The following is a 21549-nucleotide window of genomic DNA, read 5'->3' as shown; positions in this document are numbered from 1 at the left end:
ACTGTAACTCACCAATTTAGGGTGGAGTTTAAATGAGAGCGATTTGAGACACTGTAGATCTTCCCCTTTTCAAATTGTTTAATTTGATTCGTAAGCATCTTAATAATCTTAATATATTAATCTCTTAATAGTCTGAGAAAAACTACCAACTAAAATAGTAATGACAAAAATTTAAATTATCCTTCGTCCTATATTTTTTTGAAAGGCGGTCTATAGGGTTTAAGATATAAAAATTAAAAAGTTATAGAAGATTAAAATTTCTCACAAAAAAGTTTGCGGAATCATCTTTAATGGTTTGAATGTTTGAGTGATGGAAAATAATTTGCACTTTAAAACAATTTAAACTTATTATTAAAGATAAAAATTTGGCTTTTCGGATCTTTTTAGAGAAAATTTAATTCTCTCCACTTTTTTTGTTTTTTTTTTGTTTTTTTTATACAATTTTGACTTTACTTACGGGTAACAAAAATAAAGATAAAACCTTCTGTTATAAAAAAGTGGAATATGGAAGCTTATGACACTAGAAACGCCAACGGACACTTATGATTATAATTTGAAACTTAATTTTCCTCCTTCCTAAATTTTATGAGGCCATGGTTAAAAAATCCATCTTTCCCTCAATCGCCACTAGTGCCGCCACCATCGTTTTAAAATTTAACGTCAAGCTAACCTATAAATTTTGTGAAGCTACTTGAAGCTAACTAATTTTCTGAAAATGTCTTTCAATTTCGGTGCCCCTAAAACGGCTACAGGTTTCACATTACCTACCACTAGCACAATTGCCAGTACGTAAGACATTTTGCTAACCAAAACGCAACTAACCCTTTTATTACACAGCCACCACAGCTACGGGCGGTGCAGGCGATACCAAACAGCAAACCCCTAACAAACCACTAACAAATCTATTCGGTACTCCTACGACCAGTACCGGGTTTTTCCTGGGTACAACCCCCAAAACAACAGCGTCAGTAAGTTTCGGCTTAACAACAACAAGCGCAACCTCAACTCCCAGCTTTACAATAACTCGTTAGTAACCCTTTTTTGTTAAATTTATGTAATAATTAGTCAACTTTAGCTGCGACTTCGACGACTACGCCGCAGTTCAGTCTAGGGACAAGTGCTTCAACCACTACCACCGCTGCCACTTCGTTTACTCCTATTTTGTCCACAGGGACATCCCTATCTTCAGGTTTAAAAAAATTAGGGTTTTGTAGTCTTTACACGATTTAAATTTAGGTTTTTCGTTGGCAAGCAGCGCTGCAACTTCCGCACCTTTGAAACTAACCACAACCCTAACCCCTTCAAGCACAACAACAACATCAGCCTCTGGTTTAGGCCTAGGGGGGCTTACAGCTACTACACAGTATGTACTCTAATTATAAATACTTTTAACCCGCGCAAATGCGTGTCACAGTTTATAATAACATATATCAAGAGTACTGTGAAAGTTTAGTTAAAGTATGTCTTGACTAGTATTTTATTAAGGGTACTAATAAAAAGATTATTAATAAATTCGATTTTGATCATATAATACGAGTGCGAACACACTAGGTTAAAGTTCGAGGGCTGTCGTTATACAACGAGCATATGCGAGTTGCATACTTAGACATTATTATTTTTACTGTGCGTTTAATTCGTACCGTTTTATTATTGTATGTCGAATTTATCAAATTTTGAACCATATCTTGCGTAAAATATTGATTAAAATATTTGAAATCTTTTTTTTTAACAAACTTAAAATCAGCGTTGACAATGCTCCACCTGGTTCCTGATTTGTATTATATTGTAGTTTTGATATTTCATTAAATATAAGAGTTTATGAACATACGTCCGGGAAATTTTTACAGCACTTTTGATATGTTTCGTATAATTTTTAAGAGCGCCAGCTGTGACCACCACAACAGCAGCAAGTCTGCCAACTTCTGGTACCTTAACCTATGCTCAGCTAGAGGACTGTATCAACAAATGGACTATAGACTTGGAAGAACAAGGAAAATTCTTCATTAATCAAACAAAACAGCTGAACGCTTGGGATAACCTGTTGGTTTCAAACACTGATAAAATATTGGCCTTGAATGAAACAATTGAGCGTGTGAAACAGCAGCAGAAACAACTAGACCAAGAGCTTGATTTCGTATTAGCTCAAGATAATGAATTAGATGAGTTGAGTCTTCCTCTAGAGAAACAATTAACTGATATTCCAGTCACGGATCAGAATAGATTCCAAACGTAATTGTTTATTACAGTAAAATATTCGACATTCTGTGGGTGTTTTAGGTATCAATTGTCTGAAATAATTGACTCCCAATTGAAGCAAATGTCCGAGGATTTGAAAGAAATTGTGGAACATTTGAACGAGTCTAACAAAAATGAAGATATTACTGATCCGGTTTGTGTCAACAAATGTTGTCAAGACTGCTCTGCCTACTTCACAGCACTCTTGGCCACATTTTTGTTTCGACTCACTATCCTATCATGTGTGTATGTTGTAGGTCATTCAAGTCAGTCGCATTCTAAATGCCCACATGAATTCGCTCCAGTGGATTGATAGAAACTCGTCTCAGATTTGCTCTCATTTGGAACAGATTACACAGTTACATGAGACTTACAAGAAAAACGTTTTTATTAAAATTTCCTCTATACAATAACGCCTTGTACAAATTTCTCATATCAAACAATAAATCTAACAAGATATTGCACTTAGTCGCTTTTTGAATGTCTGTGGCTTTTTGTTTCTTCCTCTGGGGGGCTTCCTTCATTCCCCTTGACTGTAAATGTGACGTAGTATCGCTTGTTCTGATCCAGACGATCCGCAGGCAGTGATATGACTTGTTTGTCGTTTCCGTGGCACAGTTCGAGTGTCACGGCCTTTTTCGTATTAATTGTTGGCAGAAAACCTGTGCCGGGTTTGCACTGCGTTGACGTAAACCCGATTTTGGGGATAGTGTGGTGATCCATTTTGGGAACTACAAAAATATGAGTAAACTTGCAACAAAGCTTTTTGATTAAAAAAATAAAGAATTTGTAATTTCATACTTTTGCTCGTTTTGAAATTCCAAAGTTTTTGATAAATAACGTATTAATTGATTGACGCCCGATTTCTTGAACGGTTTATCGATAGATAATCTGTACCTGCGAGTTAAAGAAGTGTAAGTCCATTTTTTACGAAAATGATATAATGCGTAATTTTAAATATTTAGCAACCACTTAAACTGAAAATGTCCTCAAAATGTTAATATGAAGGACTACCTTTACTAAATCAAAGTTACAATTAACAGTATAGTATATTTCAGAAAAATTAAATTTCCTGTTTATCCTGAAAGTGTTAAAAAATGTTCTAAGCAAAAAAACTTTATACAAGAACGGACAAAATACATTTTGCTCGACAGTAACAATGGGTTTCCGCATTTTAACGGTGAGAAAATATTATCTATTACAAACAAATGTTGAACGACAAAAAAGCACAAATAAACGACAGTAAAGTATTAATTAACAACAGATAGACACTAAACATTATTAAACGTGGAACGTGGGCTAGTGGTTTAAAAATTGAAGACAAATATTTATTACAAAATAAAAACAATCTTTACATCTCACATTTTAATTTTGGAGCAAGTTTAGAAAGGATTTATTTTTCTAAAAATTCGACAGTTTTTCTATTTTTGGCATAGAATTTCTGCTTGTGGCCATATAACAAAAAAAAACTCGTGTCTTCTTTTGCAATATTTAACTCTACCTGAATTTGATAATGTATGTTATCTAATGATTATTGTCTTTTTTTTTCAATTTTGCATTGCTATTTTTGTCAAAGCTTATTCCTTCGGATTTTTTTTTTAGAATCATTAAGGGGGATTTTATTTCAATATGGACTATTTCACAAAAAAAATAAATGCGCGATTTAAGTTCTGTCGGTTTTCTCCTCCAATTAAAACAATTTACAAAAAATGACGTGTTCAGCTTCTTTAAATATTCGTCGCATACTAGAATTATATTGCTCCAATATTTTTTCTAATGTAATAATTTTATCATTTATCTAATGAAAAAATTTCTGCATCTTTATTTTTTTATTCTAAAGATTGAATCATTTATTTTTTCCTTATTAAGTACTATTTTCACTTTTTTTAGTATAAATACGACTGCATATTTACACATTTTTTTCCTTTTTTTTTGTAATCTGTTTATCTGTTACGCGCAGCGTCGAAAACCTCATTTGAGAAAAACTTTTCTCCACCAGTAAACTTATCCAACAGACAATTAAGATTCGTCAAAAACTGCGAAGTTTATTTATTAAAGTTTATTCTCCAAAAATAATCACATTTTTAAAGAACTTGATGATATACTAATTAGTTGTTGCTCAAAACGGCAAAACGCTTGGTTGTGGTTCCATACTTTGGCCCAACTCTGTATGTGTTATAGCATTGGACATCTAAGTATGTCTCACCTATAACACCTATGATTAAACTTTTGAAACTGTTTTACGTCTATTTAATAAACTGCTTAAAATGATAATTCACTGTTGTAGGTAATTGGTTTGTGGGTTTTTGGAAAAGTAAGTAATCAGCTTAATGTTCGTGTTGCCCAAAAGACGAATACCATCTTTTATTATTTTAATTTATCTTTATTTATTTTTTGGTATTAACTTTGTCTTATTCAGGCATATGTGAATTTGTGTAATATCTAAAGGTACAACGGACCCTGAAGAATTATTTTTTTATTAAAAAAATAAAGAATATGTAATTTAATATTCTGATCACTTTGAAATTACAAATTTTTTAACAAATAACTGTTTAACTGATTGACGAAAATTAAATTAATTTTTTTTCGAATGTCGCGTGTTCAAAAATATGTTGTAAGCAAAAAAAACTTTAATTATAAAAGCATTTTTTATTATCGATTTGGAACAAGTTTAATGGTTAAAATTGCTTTCAAATATTATTAAGCGTTTGCGAGTTATTTGCTATAAACGTTAAGTACTTTGATATCGCCCTGTGTCTTACCCGAATATTGGGAGTGACTCACAAAATGCATAGTAATATGAAAGAGGAAATAATAATAAAATACATTAAATGATAAAGATGATTATTTAAATAAGGGGATACAGATACAAAAAGTGATACTAAAACTTCTTGTTGCACAAAAAAGGTGTTCTGACGTGCCAATATTTGTTAAGAACTTACGGTACGCGGCACAGGGGATCCCGGTGTAGGCATGGGTGGCATGCATGCACCGATGGGTGCTTTGGGTGCACAGGAGCGGGTTGGCGGGTGATTCTGGAAGGCCTTTGAGGTGATCAGCGCCGTTTCGTTGTAACTTTCTCAACGACAAATAGAGGAACTTTTCAAAACTCCGGAAAGTGTAGTCCTCCGGGACGTATCGGCCCGCTCCAACGGTCGAAGCACACGACTGGTGGTACGCATCGATGGCTCGTTTGACTAAAATTGCCTCGTTGTGTTGGCCAGCTCGGATTTGTATCCGTTTCAAGTCCAAAAGGTGTTGGAAGATTTTGCGTTCAAGGTGGTACCTATAAACCCCTTGAGTATAAACAACCAATAACAAAATTTGAATTACCTCCGAATGTTAGACTGTATTGACTGTGTTACCGAAGTCATGTTCACTCCCCTCTCGCTCATGTTTTTCCATTTCGGTATTCTACTGCTTCTAGGACTCGGTTCGAATCCAGAGTCTATGACGTTGCTGCTCTCGTAGTCACTTCCCGCGCTTCGAGCTTCACGCATTTTTGCTTTTCTTTTGACTTTTTTCCGTTTAAAGGCACTTTCGCTGGGTTCCTCCTCCAAGTCAGAGGCACTTGCTTTGTCATTGTCGCTGTAAATTGACTCTAGGAGAGGTGCAGACATGTTCGATTCACACCGTGGATGTTCCTTGACTCGATCTTTGGTTTCGTTAATGTTTGGAAGAGAAGGCACACGTGATTCCATACTAGATTTAATTTTTCGTTCGGGCACATTTAAATATTTGTCGCTTTTGGACAACTGGGATTTGCCTAAAGGTGTCGGTATTTTGCTTCTTTTAATTTTGTCACTTTTAATTTTCTTGTTGTCTTCCTCGGATCGAGAACGCTGTTTATTTTGAGTTTTTTGGGATATTTTTCTGGGTTTAGGTTTCAAGTTTTCAATCTCTTCAGCTTCTTTATCATTCAAAATTCGAAAACTCTTGTGCTCTTTTACAGTAGCGCTTGTAGAAGTACTCGATTCAGTTTCAGAAGCACTGGAATATTCTTCTTGAGATGATTTGCTACCAGAAATAGTTTTTTGGGGCCTGAGTTTTTCCCGTTTTGCAGTTTTAGTTTTATTGTCTCGGTCGCTTAATCGTTCTAAAGTTAGATCATCGCTTTCATCAGCGGCCATTGTTTTGTAAATAATTTCATAAGCTTGTTCACCATTTTGCCGTTTTTTGCGCTCACTCCTTTTTTTCATTTTTTGTTTTTTTAACTTTTTCTCTTTAGCTTTCTCATCCAAATTTTTCTCCGTCTCACTTTTAGCAGAAACGTCTTCTCCATTTCCTGGTGGTTTATCATCCAGTGTTTCTGCTGCATTAGATCTTTCTTCTTTGTCTGTTTTCTCCTCAAATTCTTCTTTTTTACTTACAATGGTTTCATCCTCTTTTTTCTGAGTAACATGTTCTGTTTCTTCAGCATTCTTACTCTCACCCTCAACGTTTTTCTCTTCACTTGATTTTTCTTCAATGACTTGCTTTTCTTCATCTTCGGGTTTTTCCAAGCTTTTTTCTTTTTCTTCAACAATTTCTAATTTTTGCTCTGTTACCACTTTTCCACCCTTTTCGTTTTCATCAACAATTTCAAACTCTTGCGTTGTTTCCACTTCTTTTAAATCATTTTCATCTTTGGACTCTTCAACAGATTTTTCCTCTTTCGTTGTTTGATCAACAGTTTCGTCGCTTTTTTTGTCAAGATCTTTTTCCTTCTCTACTGAAACTCCCTTTTCTTTTGATTCATCGGTGATTTTTTCTTGTAGTTGTTCAATCACTTTTTCGTTTTTTTTCAACTCAACTTTTTCAACTATTTCACGTACTTGTGTTTCAGCAGCTTTAACTTCTTGGACATTTTCCTCAACTTGATCTTTCTCCAGTTCGGAGGTCTGAACAATTTTCGACTCCTTTTCAACAATATCCGTCTGTGATACTTTATCAGCTTCACTCTTTTCAACGTCTTGTTTAGGAGGCTCATGCACAGCAGCTTCAACTACTAGACTTTTATGTTCTTCTTGATCCTCACTCGTATTCGACTTAAGCGACTGTTGATCAGTTAATTTCTTTTGTTCAGCTTCGATTTTTAAATTGTTTTCATTTTTAATAGCTTTTTCTTCAATTTTTTGTTTTGAGGTAGGTCTTTCTACTTTTTGTTTCTTTATTCGAGCACTGTCTTCTTTCCCACCTGATTTTTCAACCTTTTCTTTAACTTTCGCATGTTTTGCACTTTTCGGCCTTTTATCTTTATCAACACTAACTTCACTCACTTTTTCAGCAACTTCATTCGAAAGCTTGGTGGGAATTTGATCTAAATTCTCTTCATCGGGCGTTATATGAATTTCTTTAGTTTGGTGAATATTGATTTCTGTTTTTCCATTGATTATAATCTCATTGTGGTAATCAAACCGGCCTGATGGTGTTTTTCTTGTGGCATGTTTGGGCAAATCGATACTTGTAGCACTATCAGTTCTACCAGCTGTTTTAGCTCTCTGATTTTTCTCCCCAAGTCTTCGTTTAGCACTTTTACCACTTTCTAATTTACTAGACATTAATTTATTATTTTCTAAATCACTTCCGGTGGAGATTGAAGCTTTCTTCTTCTCGTATTTATACGAAAGCTTCTTTCTTTGAATTCTCCTATTGTGTTTCGTTACTTCTCCATTTTCTCGTTCACTATCAGAACTTGTGTCTCCCCAAAAAGTCACATCATCTTTTATTTGAAAATTAACTCCCGGTGTTGTGTGACCTTGTCTTATATCCCCAAGTCTTGTAGCAGGAACTCCTCCATGTAATTGGAGATACTTAGCAGTGGACCTGAAACCTCGTTGGAGGGCACAGTCCAAAGGTGTCATAAACGTGTTTTTGGAAGTCCTTAAAATCGGATTGATTTGAGCCCCTGCGTCAAGTAGTATCTGTAAAATTCCGTGCCAGAATTAATTAGATGGGTGCTAATAAAAAAATTATTTCATGCTTCAAGGAAAAGATAAAGGTCATTTAAATTAACCTTGAACCTTGGACATGCACGTGATGTACACAAACCGAGAATTATTTATAACAAGTAACAACCTTGCACATGTCAGCGTTGTCATTAAGCGCTGCTAAATGTAAAGGACACCTTCCATCGTTATTCCTCGCATTGACTTGACTGGGCCTCATATCGAGCAACCACCGAACTAAATCCCTCCTTCCTGAAGCTGCAGCTTCGTGCAGTGGAAGATCTCCTCTTGCGTTCCTCAACCACAAGTTAGCCCCATGTGCCCCGATCATTTTGACGGTTTCGAATTGACCTTTGGCACAACCGCAATGGGCCGGGGTCCGGCCTTTGCGGTCTTGGCGGTTTGGGTCAGCCCCATGGGCTAACAACAGGGCCGTAGCATCAGCATGTCCTAAAATAAGTCCAATTTTTGGTAAAAAATATAGTTTTGGGGTAATATACCCAAAGTGACGGCGTAGTGGAGCGCAGTGCAGCCGTTACTATCTATCACATCTGGAGTAGCTCCACAAAGCGTCAAGAGACTGTCGATACAATCCGTGTGTCCCCGTGAGGCAGCGCAGTGAAGGGCAGTTAAACCGTCTTTATCGGGGGCTTCGACGTTGGCCCCCGCGCGAACCAAGGCCAGGACTGCTTTCGCAGACCCAGCGCTGGCGGCCCACAAAAGGGGCTGCCGACCATCGTCGTCTTCGACGGAGACGACAATATCGCTGTGCGTTAGAAGGGTTTGAAGGACTTGGAAGCCGAGGTTGGAATCCTTGTCCTGAGAGAAAAGTTGGATGGATTTGCTTATAGTTTTTCATTGAAACAACATCTTAACAAAACCCTTTAAACTATTTTTCCACATATTCTGCTCTATCTCTGTGCACTTTGTTTTCATAAGTTTTTTGGTCGGGTAGGTAGTCAGTTATGTACAAATGTTGTTCCCGAACTTATTAATCGATTTAAACAAGAAAGGAAAGCTTCTTTGAACTCTATACTACGTGTGATGAATCCTGGATCCATCATTTCTCTTCAGAAAACAAAGCATCAAGTATGGAATAAGGTCGTACAATTTTAACAACGCCGACAAAAGCTAATGTTTTGTGGATTCTTTGAAAAAATTAAAGTCTTTATCTTTTGGGAGGCCCATCAGGGAGTTATGTACACGAATCTTTTAGAACACTAACGTACGTTTGAACTTGAAGCTTATTTGAGGGAAGTATATGAAAAAAAATTGTATTCTTGATTAAATATTTAAATGAAAAATTTGGTCCATCACGGTTCGTAAAAGCATTTGAAAGCTGTTCGACATTTCGATCGAACTTTTTGGAGATACCTGATAAGGAATAACATTGAAAAACCCAATCACGGTTTTCATCACTAATTGGCGTCATTGTAATACATTGTAATACTCTCGATTATCCGAAACGGTCGGAACCAAGCTCGTTTCGGATGATCGAAATTTCCGTTAAACCGGAGGTAAAAATAAAAATCGTAAAAAATTATTTTAAACGGAAAAAATGGTATGTAAATGAATACTTAGATACATGTATGTATCTACATTTTAAACAAACGAATCTAAAGTTGATTGTTTAGTTTTACAATGGACGTGTTTTTAGCGGCAATGTCTCTAAAGGCAACTAAGCCCTTTCTGTGTGCGTCAAATGCTCAATGCTTTTCGGATAATTGAGAGATTTCTTAGGATAAAGCGAAGTTTCATATTTTTAAGTTTGCTTTGGATAATCCGGACATTATAAAGCGGATTTGGATAATCTGGACTCTACTAACTGTGATTACAAAATAGCACTTAGAAGAGTTTCAATACAGGGTGTCTCAAAATTGGCGAATTTTGAGTTCACAGCATTGTAGAGAATTACTTCAATAGTCGAAATGTGGAACAAAAATTAAGATTGAGGGCTTTTTTACAAAGATACACTGGATTGAAGATCACTCTTTCAATTGCGTTTTCTTCAAATGTAAGCTAAAAGTGTTTATTGCGATTTATGGTGTACATGATTGTGGAGAATAATAATGTCTCTACATTTCTCAATTTTGAGAGATTTTTGAAAAAATTACCTTAATTTTGGAGTAAAAAAAACTTAAATTTTGATAATTACCGTCTGATTTTTAAGAAAAATTACCAAAATGTAAGATTTTTTATTCTAAAATAAAGGTAATTTTTTTAGAAATTGTTTTACATCAATATTTTTTACAATCTTCTACACAATAAATAGTAATAAACACTGAATTTTTCTTCAGTGCATTTGAAGAAAACGCATTTCAAAGTGCACCTGAATTGCACCTTTAAACTAGTGTAACTTTGTGGGGAAGTCCCGAGTTTTTAATTTGTTTCTACATTTGGACTAGTGAAGTGATTTTCTACAACGCTCTGAACTCGGAATTCGCCAATTTTGAGACACGCTGTATATGTTTTTATTATAAATAAACCTATTTTAACACTTTAACGAATCATTATCTTCTTATTTTGACTTACAATATTTTTTTTTACCAAAGAATAATTTTTATAATTTGTATTAAAGAAAAGAAATATTTTTGAAAAAAAATAAATATGAAATAATTATTCTTTACCCACTTAAAGTCATTATTCATTTTTGATAAATTAAGACAATTTCAATTGCAATCAAATTTTAATTCGTGACTAATGTGACTTTTGTCAATGCAAATTAAGTAAATGATTCTTACTTAGAATTAATTTAATGATGATTAAGTTGTAATTTGTTTTCTGGTAATCGACTTTAATTATATTATTAATAATTATACGATTTTATCATTGATGTCAATAATCAATAATCAAATGAATCTAAGTCAAGAAAATATATAGAAGGAATGCTTGCGAAATTTCCGACACTCACGACCTAGAAGATTTATTGTTATGATTTATTATTGTTATAGAGTTGACATTCTTTATAATTGTTATTGTGCTAGTAAAACCTCTTACTATCTGAATTGATGTTTGAAAAAATTATGTCTTCATTTTGAACGAAAAATTCGATCTTTTAGCCACAAGAGTGATTTTGCTGCTAGACTGTAGGAAAGATTAAATTGGAAAAATCTTACATATACCCCTTATACTTCTAATTTGTCACTTATAATTGGAACATTGATCATAACTGGCTGTGCACTCAAAAAAACTTCTATGAAAAGGTATTACGAAGTTGTTTAAAAAGTTTTATCAGAATCGTGATTAAAATTTAATTTAGTAATTTAATTTAAGCAAATTCCAATTTAATTATGAGCCACCATCGTAGTGAAGGGGTAGGTACTTACGCCTCCGCACATTTGGGCGGCGTAGTGGAGAGGGTAACCGCCGTGGACGTCGGGGGTAGAGACGGGGGCTCCTGCGGCCAGAACTGCTCGAAGGGCCGATGTTTCTCCACAAACTACCAAATAATAACATTTATGTTCAGTTTTATAGAAATTTGGTGGATGCGCCGGTCTAAAGTAGGTATACTTCTGTTTTGCTTATTCTTATTATACTCGTAAAAATAATTATCGTGTGAAAGTAAAACTTCGAGATTAATGCATTTTGAAGTAAAACTGCATTCTTTCAAGTCACGCGTTTTCACTACATAATGAATCGATTCTTTGCAAAGCTCGAAATTTGTAGTTCACACACGTTGACTCACTAAGCTATTGACCTATTTCACGTGCAGTGAAACACTAAGAAAATTATTACAAAACGTGCCGAATAACATTATCAAAGAACTTAGAGTGAACTTGTCAAAAGCTCTGTCTTGTGGTTGATTTAAATGGAAATTAGATTCTTGAAAGATAATCGATTGGTGCAACCTTGGTAAAACTGACCGCAATGACGTCACTTCTTCGACTGAATCGATTAAGCGTCTGACAATGCAGTTTTAGGAAAGTTTTTCAAGTTTTAGCTCCTGTAAACTGTTGTTTTTAATTTTTCAATTCTTGATGTCTTGTGAATAATTTATCAATTCAGCAACCTTAACCCCATGGTGGGTGGTAAATAATCGTGAAAATATGTAAATCTAATCAGTCAGTTGACCATCGGGCACGCAATAACTAGAAGAACGCAATCTTTGACTATATCGCATCTTATCAATTGAGGTCACTGGGATAGCAAACTAAACCGGGCCGGTCTTTTTATAATGCGTCTGAGTTATTCTTATCCCTTGTAAAAAACATAGCCAAAGAAAATTGCTATCATTTCGAACCATTGTTTTCAATTGTGATGACATTGTAAACTTTGTAACGAGGCAAACAGTGGATACTGAATATTCACAAGTAATGGGACATATGTTTATTTATGGTAAACCAAAATAGCTTTTCAATATGCTTATTTGTGCAATTCTGGAAATAATTCATAGGGCGAATCAATAAATGTATGAACTTCGCTATAAATAGGGGCTCTGTTATTATATTTTATTGTATAATTTTGTAAGTACATGTAGGTATTTGCCCGCTGTCTAAAAATATAAATAAAAAAGTTAACACAAAACATAAAACAAAAGTAATAAAATCATACAACTTTATTGTTTTAATCGTTACGTTTTATGGGTACAGAAATAAACACATAAAATAAGAAAATTAATAAATACCTACGTGTATGTATAATTATGTACTCGTAGAATGTAACAGAAGGAAAATAAATACAATTGTTACTGATGAAGAATTTCTTCCTACATGCAAACTTTTTCTTAAAGCCCTTTTTGGTAATATGTTTTATGAATTGCTCCCAAAACTACGAATTTTTAACAGTTTTTTAATTACAAATACTTACATCTGTAACCCCGATAACACGAACATTGTAATAAATCATTATTTAAATGTGGCACTACATCATGCCGTTTTATGTAAGTATTATTTTAAACACAACCCACGTAATGCGGTACTAACATTTAAGAATCAAGCAAATTTGTGTACGAAGGTCAGTTTTACAGCATAACAATATAAATAGTGCACTCATAAACACTGAGTAATTGCCCAATAACATTCATGCGTTTATTTCTGTCCCTTGTTATGTCAGAGAAGACTTTCGCATGCTTCGCCCGCCATCAAGATAGACACGCTTCTGAAAAACTAATTACGAAACCAATTTTTCGCGGAATTTAATTTTCTTACGATTACCATCTCCAAGCCTTGACATTTGTAATTTCAAAGAATTATTACCAAAAATAGGAATGGTGTAACCGGCGCCTCCACCATTTTTCCACCGAAAATTACCTGTTGCCCAGTGCACCACGGTGTGTTTTTCGTTATCCATGGCGTTTACATCGGCCTTATTAGCCAGGAGGAAGGTCACCAGGGGCATATTCCCAGCGATCACGGCCAAATGCAACGGTGTAAACCCGTCATCATCGTGGCTCTCGACCAAATCCGGTGCTGCCATAACAATCAAATCTGCAGCTTGGGCGGCGCAAATATTATCACTGGTACTGCAGTAATGTAGAGGAGTCTTTCCAGTGCGGTCTCGAGTCAGCAGAGTCTCAGGCTGAAAAGGAATTAATAATGAATGAGGCACCCACAAGGGTGGAAAGTTAAGTTTTTACCTTGATCTATAAGAAAATGTTAAAGCCTTAAGCGTAAATAATTTACACGAGGTATTGGTTGTTTTGAGCATTGCTTTCGGGATTAAAAATTAACTCGAACGTAAGGATTGTCTTGAGTACACAAACAGTTTACTTACGTGACGCCGGCTGTTGCTATGACAGTGTGTAATCATTATTTTAGCCAGAAGTGCATTCAACTTTTATTCAGGAATGTGTTTTTGAATTCTATAACATCATTATTGATTGCATGATCAACTAAGATTTGTTTTTGTCGGGTTGGTATACTTTTCAAAAATAAATCGTACCAACATTAAAATCTCAATTTTACTAAATACTGAAAATTTAGTGTCTAGAACTTTGGGGCCATTTATGGTAACATAAAAAAATCAATTCACTTATCAAATTTATTTAAATATTTCGTGTAAAAGCGACCTTGAAAGTTGGAAATTCTGAACAATATGAAAATTGTACTTCGTGTTAAATATTTAATTTTACAACTTTAGAGATAGAAACAATACATTAGAAAAATGAAAATAATTCTAGTCCAATCCAAAATAATGACAGTAAAAGCTATAAAATAAATCGAAATCGATGTCTCAACATGCAATACTGTTCTTTAGAAATCCAGTTTGACTAGTTCTTTATTACAGCCATGAGTGTTTTTACAGAAACACCACTTTATCTGAAACTAATTTATAAACTGACCGGAGTTTACCACAACTCCGGTAAAAACAACTTCTTTTCAGTAGTAACGTCAATAGTGTGGTGCCTCCCTTTCTATTCCTATTTTATCTATCTTTGCATTGATTTTAATCTATTGTCACACACATCATCCGATGTTTTTGTCTACATTGAGTTTTGTAGCAATTTGTCAACTATTATGTTCACAACGATATCGTTCTTTGTGTTTAATGTAAGAAGAAATCGAATTAGAGCGCTACTAAAGAAGGTGAAAAACTTGCGATTGGGTGTTATTTCTAGAAGCACTAAACCTAACTGGCCTAGAATGGCTCTTATTGGGTCAATCGTTGTAAACACTGCTCTCATCCCGTTCAAAAAATGTGCCAAAATTAATTACACCATCTATACTTGGTTTCCGGCTTTGATTAGTACTTCTGAAGTTATGTACTTGAATGTCGTATTGAATTACTTTAATGAAAAGTTCGATTCGATCAACCATAACTTACAAAATTTGCTAATTACTTCGTTTCTTTTAACACAGTCAGACAAACTGAAATCGTACGAAGAAGACGACACTAACTACGAAATCCAGCACATTCAGGACTTATCTCTGGTTCATTACAAACTAGTACAACAAGTCTCTGAGTTTAGTGATATTTTCGGAATCACTATAATTCTGTCACTGATTTTATGGTTCGAAAATATCATTGAAACGTTTTATTTTTTAATTTATATGATGGTGAATGGTAGCGACAGCTTGATTTACGAAAGCGCAGTCTATGGGTGTTATGTAGTGTTTGCGATCTCATGGATGTTTATTTTAATTTTTAGTTTCAGCACAGTTCAAAACAAGGTAAGTGGAAAATTTGCATTTTTGTTGTATGAAAACAATTTCAGGCTAACGCAACTGTAATTTATGTACATGATATTGGAAACAAGTACTTGTTGAGTGGGAAAATGAATGTAAAGACTCAACATCTTTCTTTTATTTCTGCCAGACTGCTCAGTATGAAGCTGCAGTTCACTGCGTTGCATTTTTTTAACCTGGATTGGACTTTTTGCCATATGGTTAGAAGCGCTGAAATTTGAAACAATTCATGAAAAAATTGTTTTAGTTGGTCGCTGCTGTTGCTACTTATGTGGTTATTCTTGTCCAGTTTCGCATTTAAATCGTTTTCCAGTAAACATATTCTATGTAATCACGAATTATGAGCATATCAGTAACCTACATCTGTGGAAAATTGGAAAATATGTTTGATATTAAACATTGATCACTTTTTTTTTGGATTAAAACAGATTACAATTTTATTATTATTTGAGAATAATCAATGCTTTTCTTCCTTGATTGCGAGAGATTAAAAAATTCCGTACAAATATTTCTTCGAAACTCATAAATAATAATTAAAGCAATATTGATCGCATTTTTTATAACTATTCTTCCATATTAAAAAATTTGACGAACACGTGTCGGCTATTGTATTATGAGTGGAAAAGTTTGCTTTTGTGTTTATATTTATACTCTTTATATATTGTATTAATTATTTTGTTTTTGTTATTCCACTTTCAAACATACTTTCATGTATTACTCTAATTTATAGCAATTCCAAACGTTCACCTCGTGATAAATGAAGATTAAATAGATGAATATATCAAATCAAATCACACAAACTTTCGTGCATAACTTTTGATTTATATTGATTTTAATGCGTGTGGAAATAAAATATTTGTTACCACTTTCAACACTCAGAAAAAATGAAAATTTAGTGTTTCCGATTTTTCGCCTAAATCTCACACTTTATACTTCTGATAAATAAAAACAAAATGATACAGGGTGTATATGTTACGGCTAATGTGTACACTTGGCTAGTTTGTAAATTAGCCAACCTGTTCGCCGTTTTAATAAAATACGCAATTTAAACAAAAATAGCAGTTAGTTGATAAATCTTGGCTAATTTACTTAAAAGGCAATATAGCTGGATAATTTGTATCCATATCAAAAGCAATTTCGCTAATATGAAAACCAAACTTTCTTGTAACACAAAATAACCAATGCTTTGGCTAGTTTACGAATTATCAACTAGCTGGCTAATTGAAATAACGTGCTGCTTTGATGGGTTCTTATTTCTGATTAACGGGTAGGATCAGTGGTGAGGTTTATAAGTTATCTAAAAGATTGGATGTTTCAACTAGTTTATTCACCAACTAACGAACCTGGTTCTGGCTACTTGTAGTTGATTGGAGAATCATTAGGAGGTGAATATAGCATTTAACTTTTATATTTTCTTCGTTTTTGTTTTTTAAATTTACGTTTATTTGTGACAAAACAAACAATTTTTTTTGTAGTAATAATTTTAAAATTGTAAACTAACCAAAGCTTGGATATTTTGTGTTAAGAGAATGTTTGGTTTTCATATTAGCTAAACTTTCTATTTAGTTTGTAAACTAGTAGCTATTTTAGTTGTAACAGCGTTTTCTGTTAAACTAGGCAACGGTTTGGCTAGTTTACAATCTAACCAGCTAAAAAATAGCCAAATTTGGAGATTAGCCGTAACACATAACTCTAGTAAAATTATTTAACAAATTCCTCACAATTATAATTAGTAGTTTTAAGAAGAAAAATAGAGGTTTTTTTCTTAATTTACCGTAAATTATTTTTAATTGATGGTAGGACCAAGAAAGAGGCTAAGTTCTTCTATACTTAGTCTTTCATGTTAACAAAACTTAAAATTATTTATAATTATCATCAGCGGTTAAATTTTAAAAGTTGTTATTTTTATATCAAAAAGCAAAAAATTGATGTTGCAAATAGTAAAAACAAAATTCTATTGTTTCAATTGTACAGCGTGGAATTTTTAACTGGAATAAAATTCATACCTTTTATTTAGGCGATTTTGATGAAAATTTTCGAAACAGTAGTTCAACTGTGTCAGAAATGCACAGCCACCTATAACTTTTTTTCAAATGTAATGGTACGTCAAGTGCCACCTCGTATAAAAGCCCTTTTCGTAAGCATTACAACGCACTATTTGTTTTTTGAATTTTTTCAAAGCCTACGTGATAAAAACTAAAAACCAATTTTATAAGTTGAACATTATTTAATGCAACAATTGTTCAAAATGGGCACCGTTCCTCTCCTGAGAAATAACAAAACGAAGTAGTGTGAATTTCTAACATTTTGCAACATTTCTAGTGTGATTTGTATGAGTTCAAGTTATAAAAATTGGTTTTCATTTTTTTATCGCGTCGGCTTTGAAAATATTCAGAAAACAAAGAGTGCGTTGTATTCCTTGCAAAGTGCTCTTTCACAAATGGTCACACTTGACAAACTGTTGCATTTGAAAAAAAAGTTAGAGCTGGTTCGGCATTTTTGAAAAGAGATAAACAAAAACCGCATCTACCAAATGATGTTCAAAGAAAATAAAAAAATCGACCTGTTTCACGATTTTTTACAAAAATCGCTTATATACAAGTTCCAATTTTATTTTAGGCAATAATTCCACACTGCTTTAATTTTTTTGTGTTTTGGACATTGACAATATTTAGAAAACCAATACCACGTTATTCAGAAGTAAAATTACCGTTGGGGGCGCTACTGAGCTAGGTCGAAAACAGTAACCATAAATGGCGGGAAAATGTTTATTCGGATATTTTTAGCGTTGTACGAATTTTGGGGCTTCACAATTATTGCATTGCCTATGCGGAATGACTATTGTATCTTATGTTGACAAATGAGAGATGACGAGGAAAACACGAATAACGAATGACTGTTTGGTTCACTTTCTTTATTGGAAAATTATTACAAAGACATTGAAAAGCCCACCTTTTGGCATAATTTACGTTTAAATGTATCAGCAGTTGTTAATCTTTATTGTAGTTTTGTAGATTTACCGCAGCATTTCATGATTTTTTCAGTGGAAAATTCTAACCTAAAATTCATAACACTTCACTAATTTATTGGTTTCTTGAGCCAAACTTTGTGTTCGCTGTGAACCATTACTTATAATCTTTAATTAGACAACTGTTTGATAACACTTTGTAATCAAAATTTAAATATTTTTCACTTTTTATCCACTTTCAAGTTCCAACAATAAACACTTTATACCACGAAAAACTACAGAACCAAAGTCAACGCTAGTATTTACCACCACGTACTTTTAAAGTAATTCTTTCTATTGTAAGTAATTAACACTATACACGCGAAATTGTTGAACAATTCATTAAATGTCAGTTAAATGTGGCATTACGAAAATTTCTTTACTGTTTTCGACATAGTTCAAAAGTCATCACCAGAGGGCGTCTAATTAATTTTATTTCCGAATACTGCTTTCAAAGTGCTTTGGGAGGTGGCTGTGCAGCTTTGACAGCAGATAAACAAAAACCATATCTATCAAATGATGGGCAAGAAAAAACAAAAAGCGACCTGTTCCTGGAATTTTTACAAAAATTGCCTAAATCCATGTTATGAATTTTATTCCAGTTAAAATTCCGCACTGTATAACTACTCCATTACAATAATTAAAATAGAGGTACAGCGAAAACACTCAAATACTGCCAGTGATGACAATTGTACCAAACTGTTTTGTGTTGATAAATTTATTAAAAATTATCATGGATTTTTTTACATTTTTTTGAAGTTTACTGAAACGTTATCTATAACGGACCGGAGAGCTTATACGTTATTTATTTTTATACATGCTGTATTAATATTAAAGGCGTGTTTCAGCACATATTACAAACATTTATCGAAATTACTTAAAACTTAAGACAAAATTGGACTGGTACTAAAAAAGGTTTTTAAATAACAAGGGAAACATTTGAAAATTAATTTGTTTTTAAAAGAATTTTTTTTAATATTTTAGTTTGCCTGACTGGAAGCTTGTGATACTTATTTGTTATAATTATATTGTGTTTAATTAACTATATGTCTTATGATTTCGATAGTAACCGAAATGCCGAAAATAATAAAAAATAAATGTAAGCAGAAATAAACAGATTTTACTCCAATACTAAATAAAGAGACCTAAATGATTTTTTTTTATTTGAAACAATGTCCTACTGACCTGCTCTTGTATGATTTTGCGGACTCTCTCGACGTCACCTTGCTGCGAGGCATACATGAGGGTGGAAACGCCTCGTTTGGTGATGCGTCGATGTTTGGTGTTTCGCGCCCCCGTTGCTGTTACGGCCTCCGACGCCGCACTAGTCATTTTAAGGCGTCGGGACGCCAAACTTCACCCCTCCAGCGTCGTCATCGCCACACCACATGATGCACTGAAAAACCCAGACGTTGTCCTTGACACAGCAGCCCCAAAAAAGTGCCACTTTCCTCCCCGTATGCGTAACGACATTAAATAAATTGCAATCGATTCAAGTGTTTGCAGTAACAACTTTTTAATTGCATCACGATAAAAATAGCCCCGATTTACTTAGTCGTTCCCATTTTTGTGATTTATTTCCGAAATAGCTGCACACAATTCACTCCCCGTAATTAAACTGGCACCCCTGCAATAACTCCAAGCACCCGTCATGGCAGTTATGTGCACAAAACGAAAAAGCTTTTGAATTCGCTTTCCGTGCAAAAGCTTCATGACATAAAGTAGGCGTCGATTATATGAAAGTGGAGACGACAAGGCACGCGATTAGCATCAGAAAACAGGAGAGAATGCAAGAGTTTGTCACAAAAATTTTCGATCGGGTTCGATATCAGAGACTTGTATCAACAGCAAAGCTCTCACTTTAGGTTTATTGCTTTGTCTTCACTCTCTTGTGCACGCGACGAGTTGTGTAAATGCATTTCGAAGCGAAATGGAAAAGGGTGACCCATTTCTGGGTCAGACGCTGGTCAGGGTTGCTAAATTATATACCTCCGTAATGAGGTAATAATGATTATTCGGATTTTTATGTCTCGGTGGGGTGTAATCTAGATATTTGCATGATGTGTGGTGTGCTGTTCCACTTGGAGGACTCCCAAATATGGAAATATTGAGGGTCAATTGGGACGGAAATAAAAACAAATTTTTATTTTTTATTTATAACGTTTGTTTCTGATCGAAAAAACAATCAGGATACTAATCGGAATATCAATCAAAAAAGACTCATACCAAATCAATTAAGATAAGAATAGATTTTCAAGGCTGAAGCTCCCCTAATTTACGTGAGATACAAAGAAAAAGTTTTCAAGTGAAAATGAAAAAACGTAATGCGTGGGTAGCGACACTCATACATTAACAATTACAGTCGTTATCAATAAAGGACACCGAACTTGCCCAATTCCATTAATCCAATTATAAAATAAACTTGCATTAGTTGCATTACATTTTTTTTTGTGTCAACCCCGTGCTCTAATTGTGTCAGGTGAACAAATGAAAATCAATACACTTAATTAAGATTAATTTTTTCCAATTAAAATTTAACTCCAATAACTAGACACTAATTACTTTAATAACTTTCAAAGAAAAAAATAATTTTCGGACCTTAAATTAAATGAAAAAAATCTGCCCAGTCATACCTTGTATATTTCTACATCGCTTGGGGTAGTGTTGAAAATGGGGTAACATAAACACGCACAACAACATGAAAACAACGTGAATAACTGACACTGGTTGTATATACTTTTGTAAGGGTTGTTATAGCAACCCTTAGAGTCTTTTGCGCACTTGCGCTGGGATTTTTCCAGTTTTGAACTCAACTGCTTAGTTGAGAAACTTTACATTTGACCATCGAGTGTATTAATGAATTTATTACGAGCGATTTATTTTAATGCAAATATTAAGTGCATCTTTAAATTTAATGGAGTGTTGATGGTGCGCATGAGACGAGGTGGCCGAGTGGTTAAGGCGTTGGACTGCTAATCCAATGGGCTCTGCCCGCGTGGGTTCGAATCCCATCCTCGTCGGCAACTTTTTTCGTTCCAAATATCATTTTTTAATTACCCAAATTAAAGAACTTAAATATATATGGCATAAGAAGATTAAAAAAAGAAGTATAATGAAAACAATTCCCTCAACTAAAAAGTGTGTCCAAAATTTTGTACAATATTAATAATTGTTTATTTTGTTATTTTTCATAATTTTCTGAAACATTTCGTTATTAAAATTTAAATGTTTGAAAATCTCCATGATTTTACCTCCA

The 21549-nt window shown here is 33.9% G+C and overlaps 2 protein-coding genes, 1 long non-coding RNA gene and 1 other non-coding gene across 6 annotated transcripts; 3 read left to right on the top strand and 1 right to left on the bottom strand.

The window, feature by feature from the left end:
• The first annotated feature begins 613 nt into the window (after positions 1 to 613).
• On the top strand, positions 614 to 2703 carry LOC661690 (nuclear pore glycoprotein p62). Of its 2 annotated transcripts, XM_967838.4 has the most exons (7): positions 614 to 785; positions 838 to 1026; positions 1076 to 1189; positions 1237 to 1363; positions 1879 to 2229; positions 2278 to 2389; positions 2493 to 2703. In XM_967838.4, the coding sequence occupies exons 1-7, from the start codon at positions 716 to 718 to the stop codon at positions 2646 to 2648; spliced, it is 1119 nt and encodes a 372-aa protein (XP_972931.1). In that variant the 5' UTR covers positions 614 to 715; the 3' UTR covers positions 2649 to 2703. The 2 variants fall into 2 exon arrangements, with proteins under 2 accessions (XP_972931.1, XP_015837038.1); XM_015981552.2 differs by lacking the exon at positions 838 to 1026.
• LOC661733 (uncharacterized protein) lies at positions 2606 to 21390 on the bottom strand. Of its 2 annotated transcripts, XM_064355676.1 has the most exons (9): positions 20927 to 21390; positions 19479 to 19689; positions 13412 to 13679; positions 11489 to 11601; positions 8663 to 8981; positions 8293 to 8612; positions 5569 to 8138; positions 5178 to 5521; positions 2606 to 2966 (listed from the first exon to the last, which is right to left on the bottom strand). In XM_064355676.1, exons 2-9 carry the CDS (start codon positions 19623 to 19625, stop codon positions 2701 to 2703), a joined length of 4347 nt encoding a protein of 1448 aa, XP_064211746.1. In that variant the 5' UTR covers positions 19626 to 19689; positions 20927 to 21390; the 3' UTR covers positions 2606 to 2700. The 2 variants fall into 2 exon arrangements, with proteins under 2 accessions (XP_064211746.1, XP_064211747.1); XM_064355677.1 differs by lacking the exons at positions 19479 to 19689; positions 20927 to 21390 and adding an exon at positions 13738 to 14132.
• On the top strand, positions 14556 to 15743 carry LOC135265697 (uncharacterized). Its single transcript, XR_010333478.1, has 3 exons — positions 14556 to 15271; positions 15316 to 15486; positions 15534 to 15743. It is a non-coding gene; the product is annotated as an uncharacterized LOC135265697 (long non-coding RNA).
• TRNAS-GCU (transfer RNA serine (anticodon GCU)) lies at positions 21232 to 21313 on the top strand. The gene has a single exon. It is a non-coding gene; the product is annotated as a tRNA-Ser (tRNA).
• Positions 21391 to 21549: the final 159 nt, after the last annotated feature.

This window comes from Tribolium castaneum, chromosome 3 (assembly GCF_031307605.1).
Source record: "Tribolium castaneum strain GA2 chromosome 3, icTriCast1.1, whole genome shotgun sequence".
NCBI lineage: Eukaryota > Metazoa > Arthropoda > Insecta > Coleoptera > Tenebrionidae > Tribolium > Tribolium castaneum.
This window is presented reverse-complemented; position numbering and strand designations above follow the sequence as displayed.

Excerpts from the sequence above, each read along its gene's own strand:
- LOC661690 (XM_967838.4), top strand. The coding sequence starts at position 716 with ATGTCTTTCAATTTCGGTGCCCCTAAAACGGCTACAGGTTTCACATTA. Across the intron at positions 1,027-1,075 it reads TCCCAGCTTTACAATAACTC|CTGCGACTTCGACGACTACG; the intron begins GTTAGTAACCCT and ends AGTCAACTTTAG. Across the intron at positions 2,230-2,277 it reads GATCAGAATAGATTCCAAAC|GTATCAATTGTCTGAAATAA; the intron begins GTAATTGTTTAT and ends TGGGTGTTTTAG.
- LOC661733 (XM_064355676.1), bottom strand. The coding sequence starts at position 19,625 with ATGACTAGTGCGGCGTCGGAGGCCGTAACAGCAACGGGGGCGCGAAAC. Across the intron at positions 5,522-5,568 it reads ATACAGTCTAACATTCGGAG|GTACCACCTTGAACGCAAAA; the intron begins GTAATTCAAATT and ends AGGGGTTTATAG. Across the intron at positions 2,967-5,177 it reads GATCCCCTGTGCCGCGTACC|TTCCCAAAATGGATCACCAC; the intron begins GTAAGTTCTTAA and ends ATATTTTTGTAG.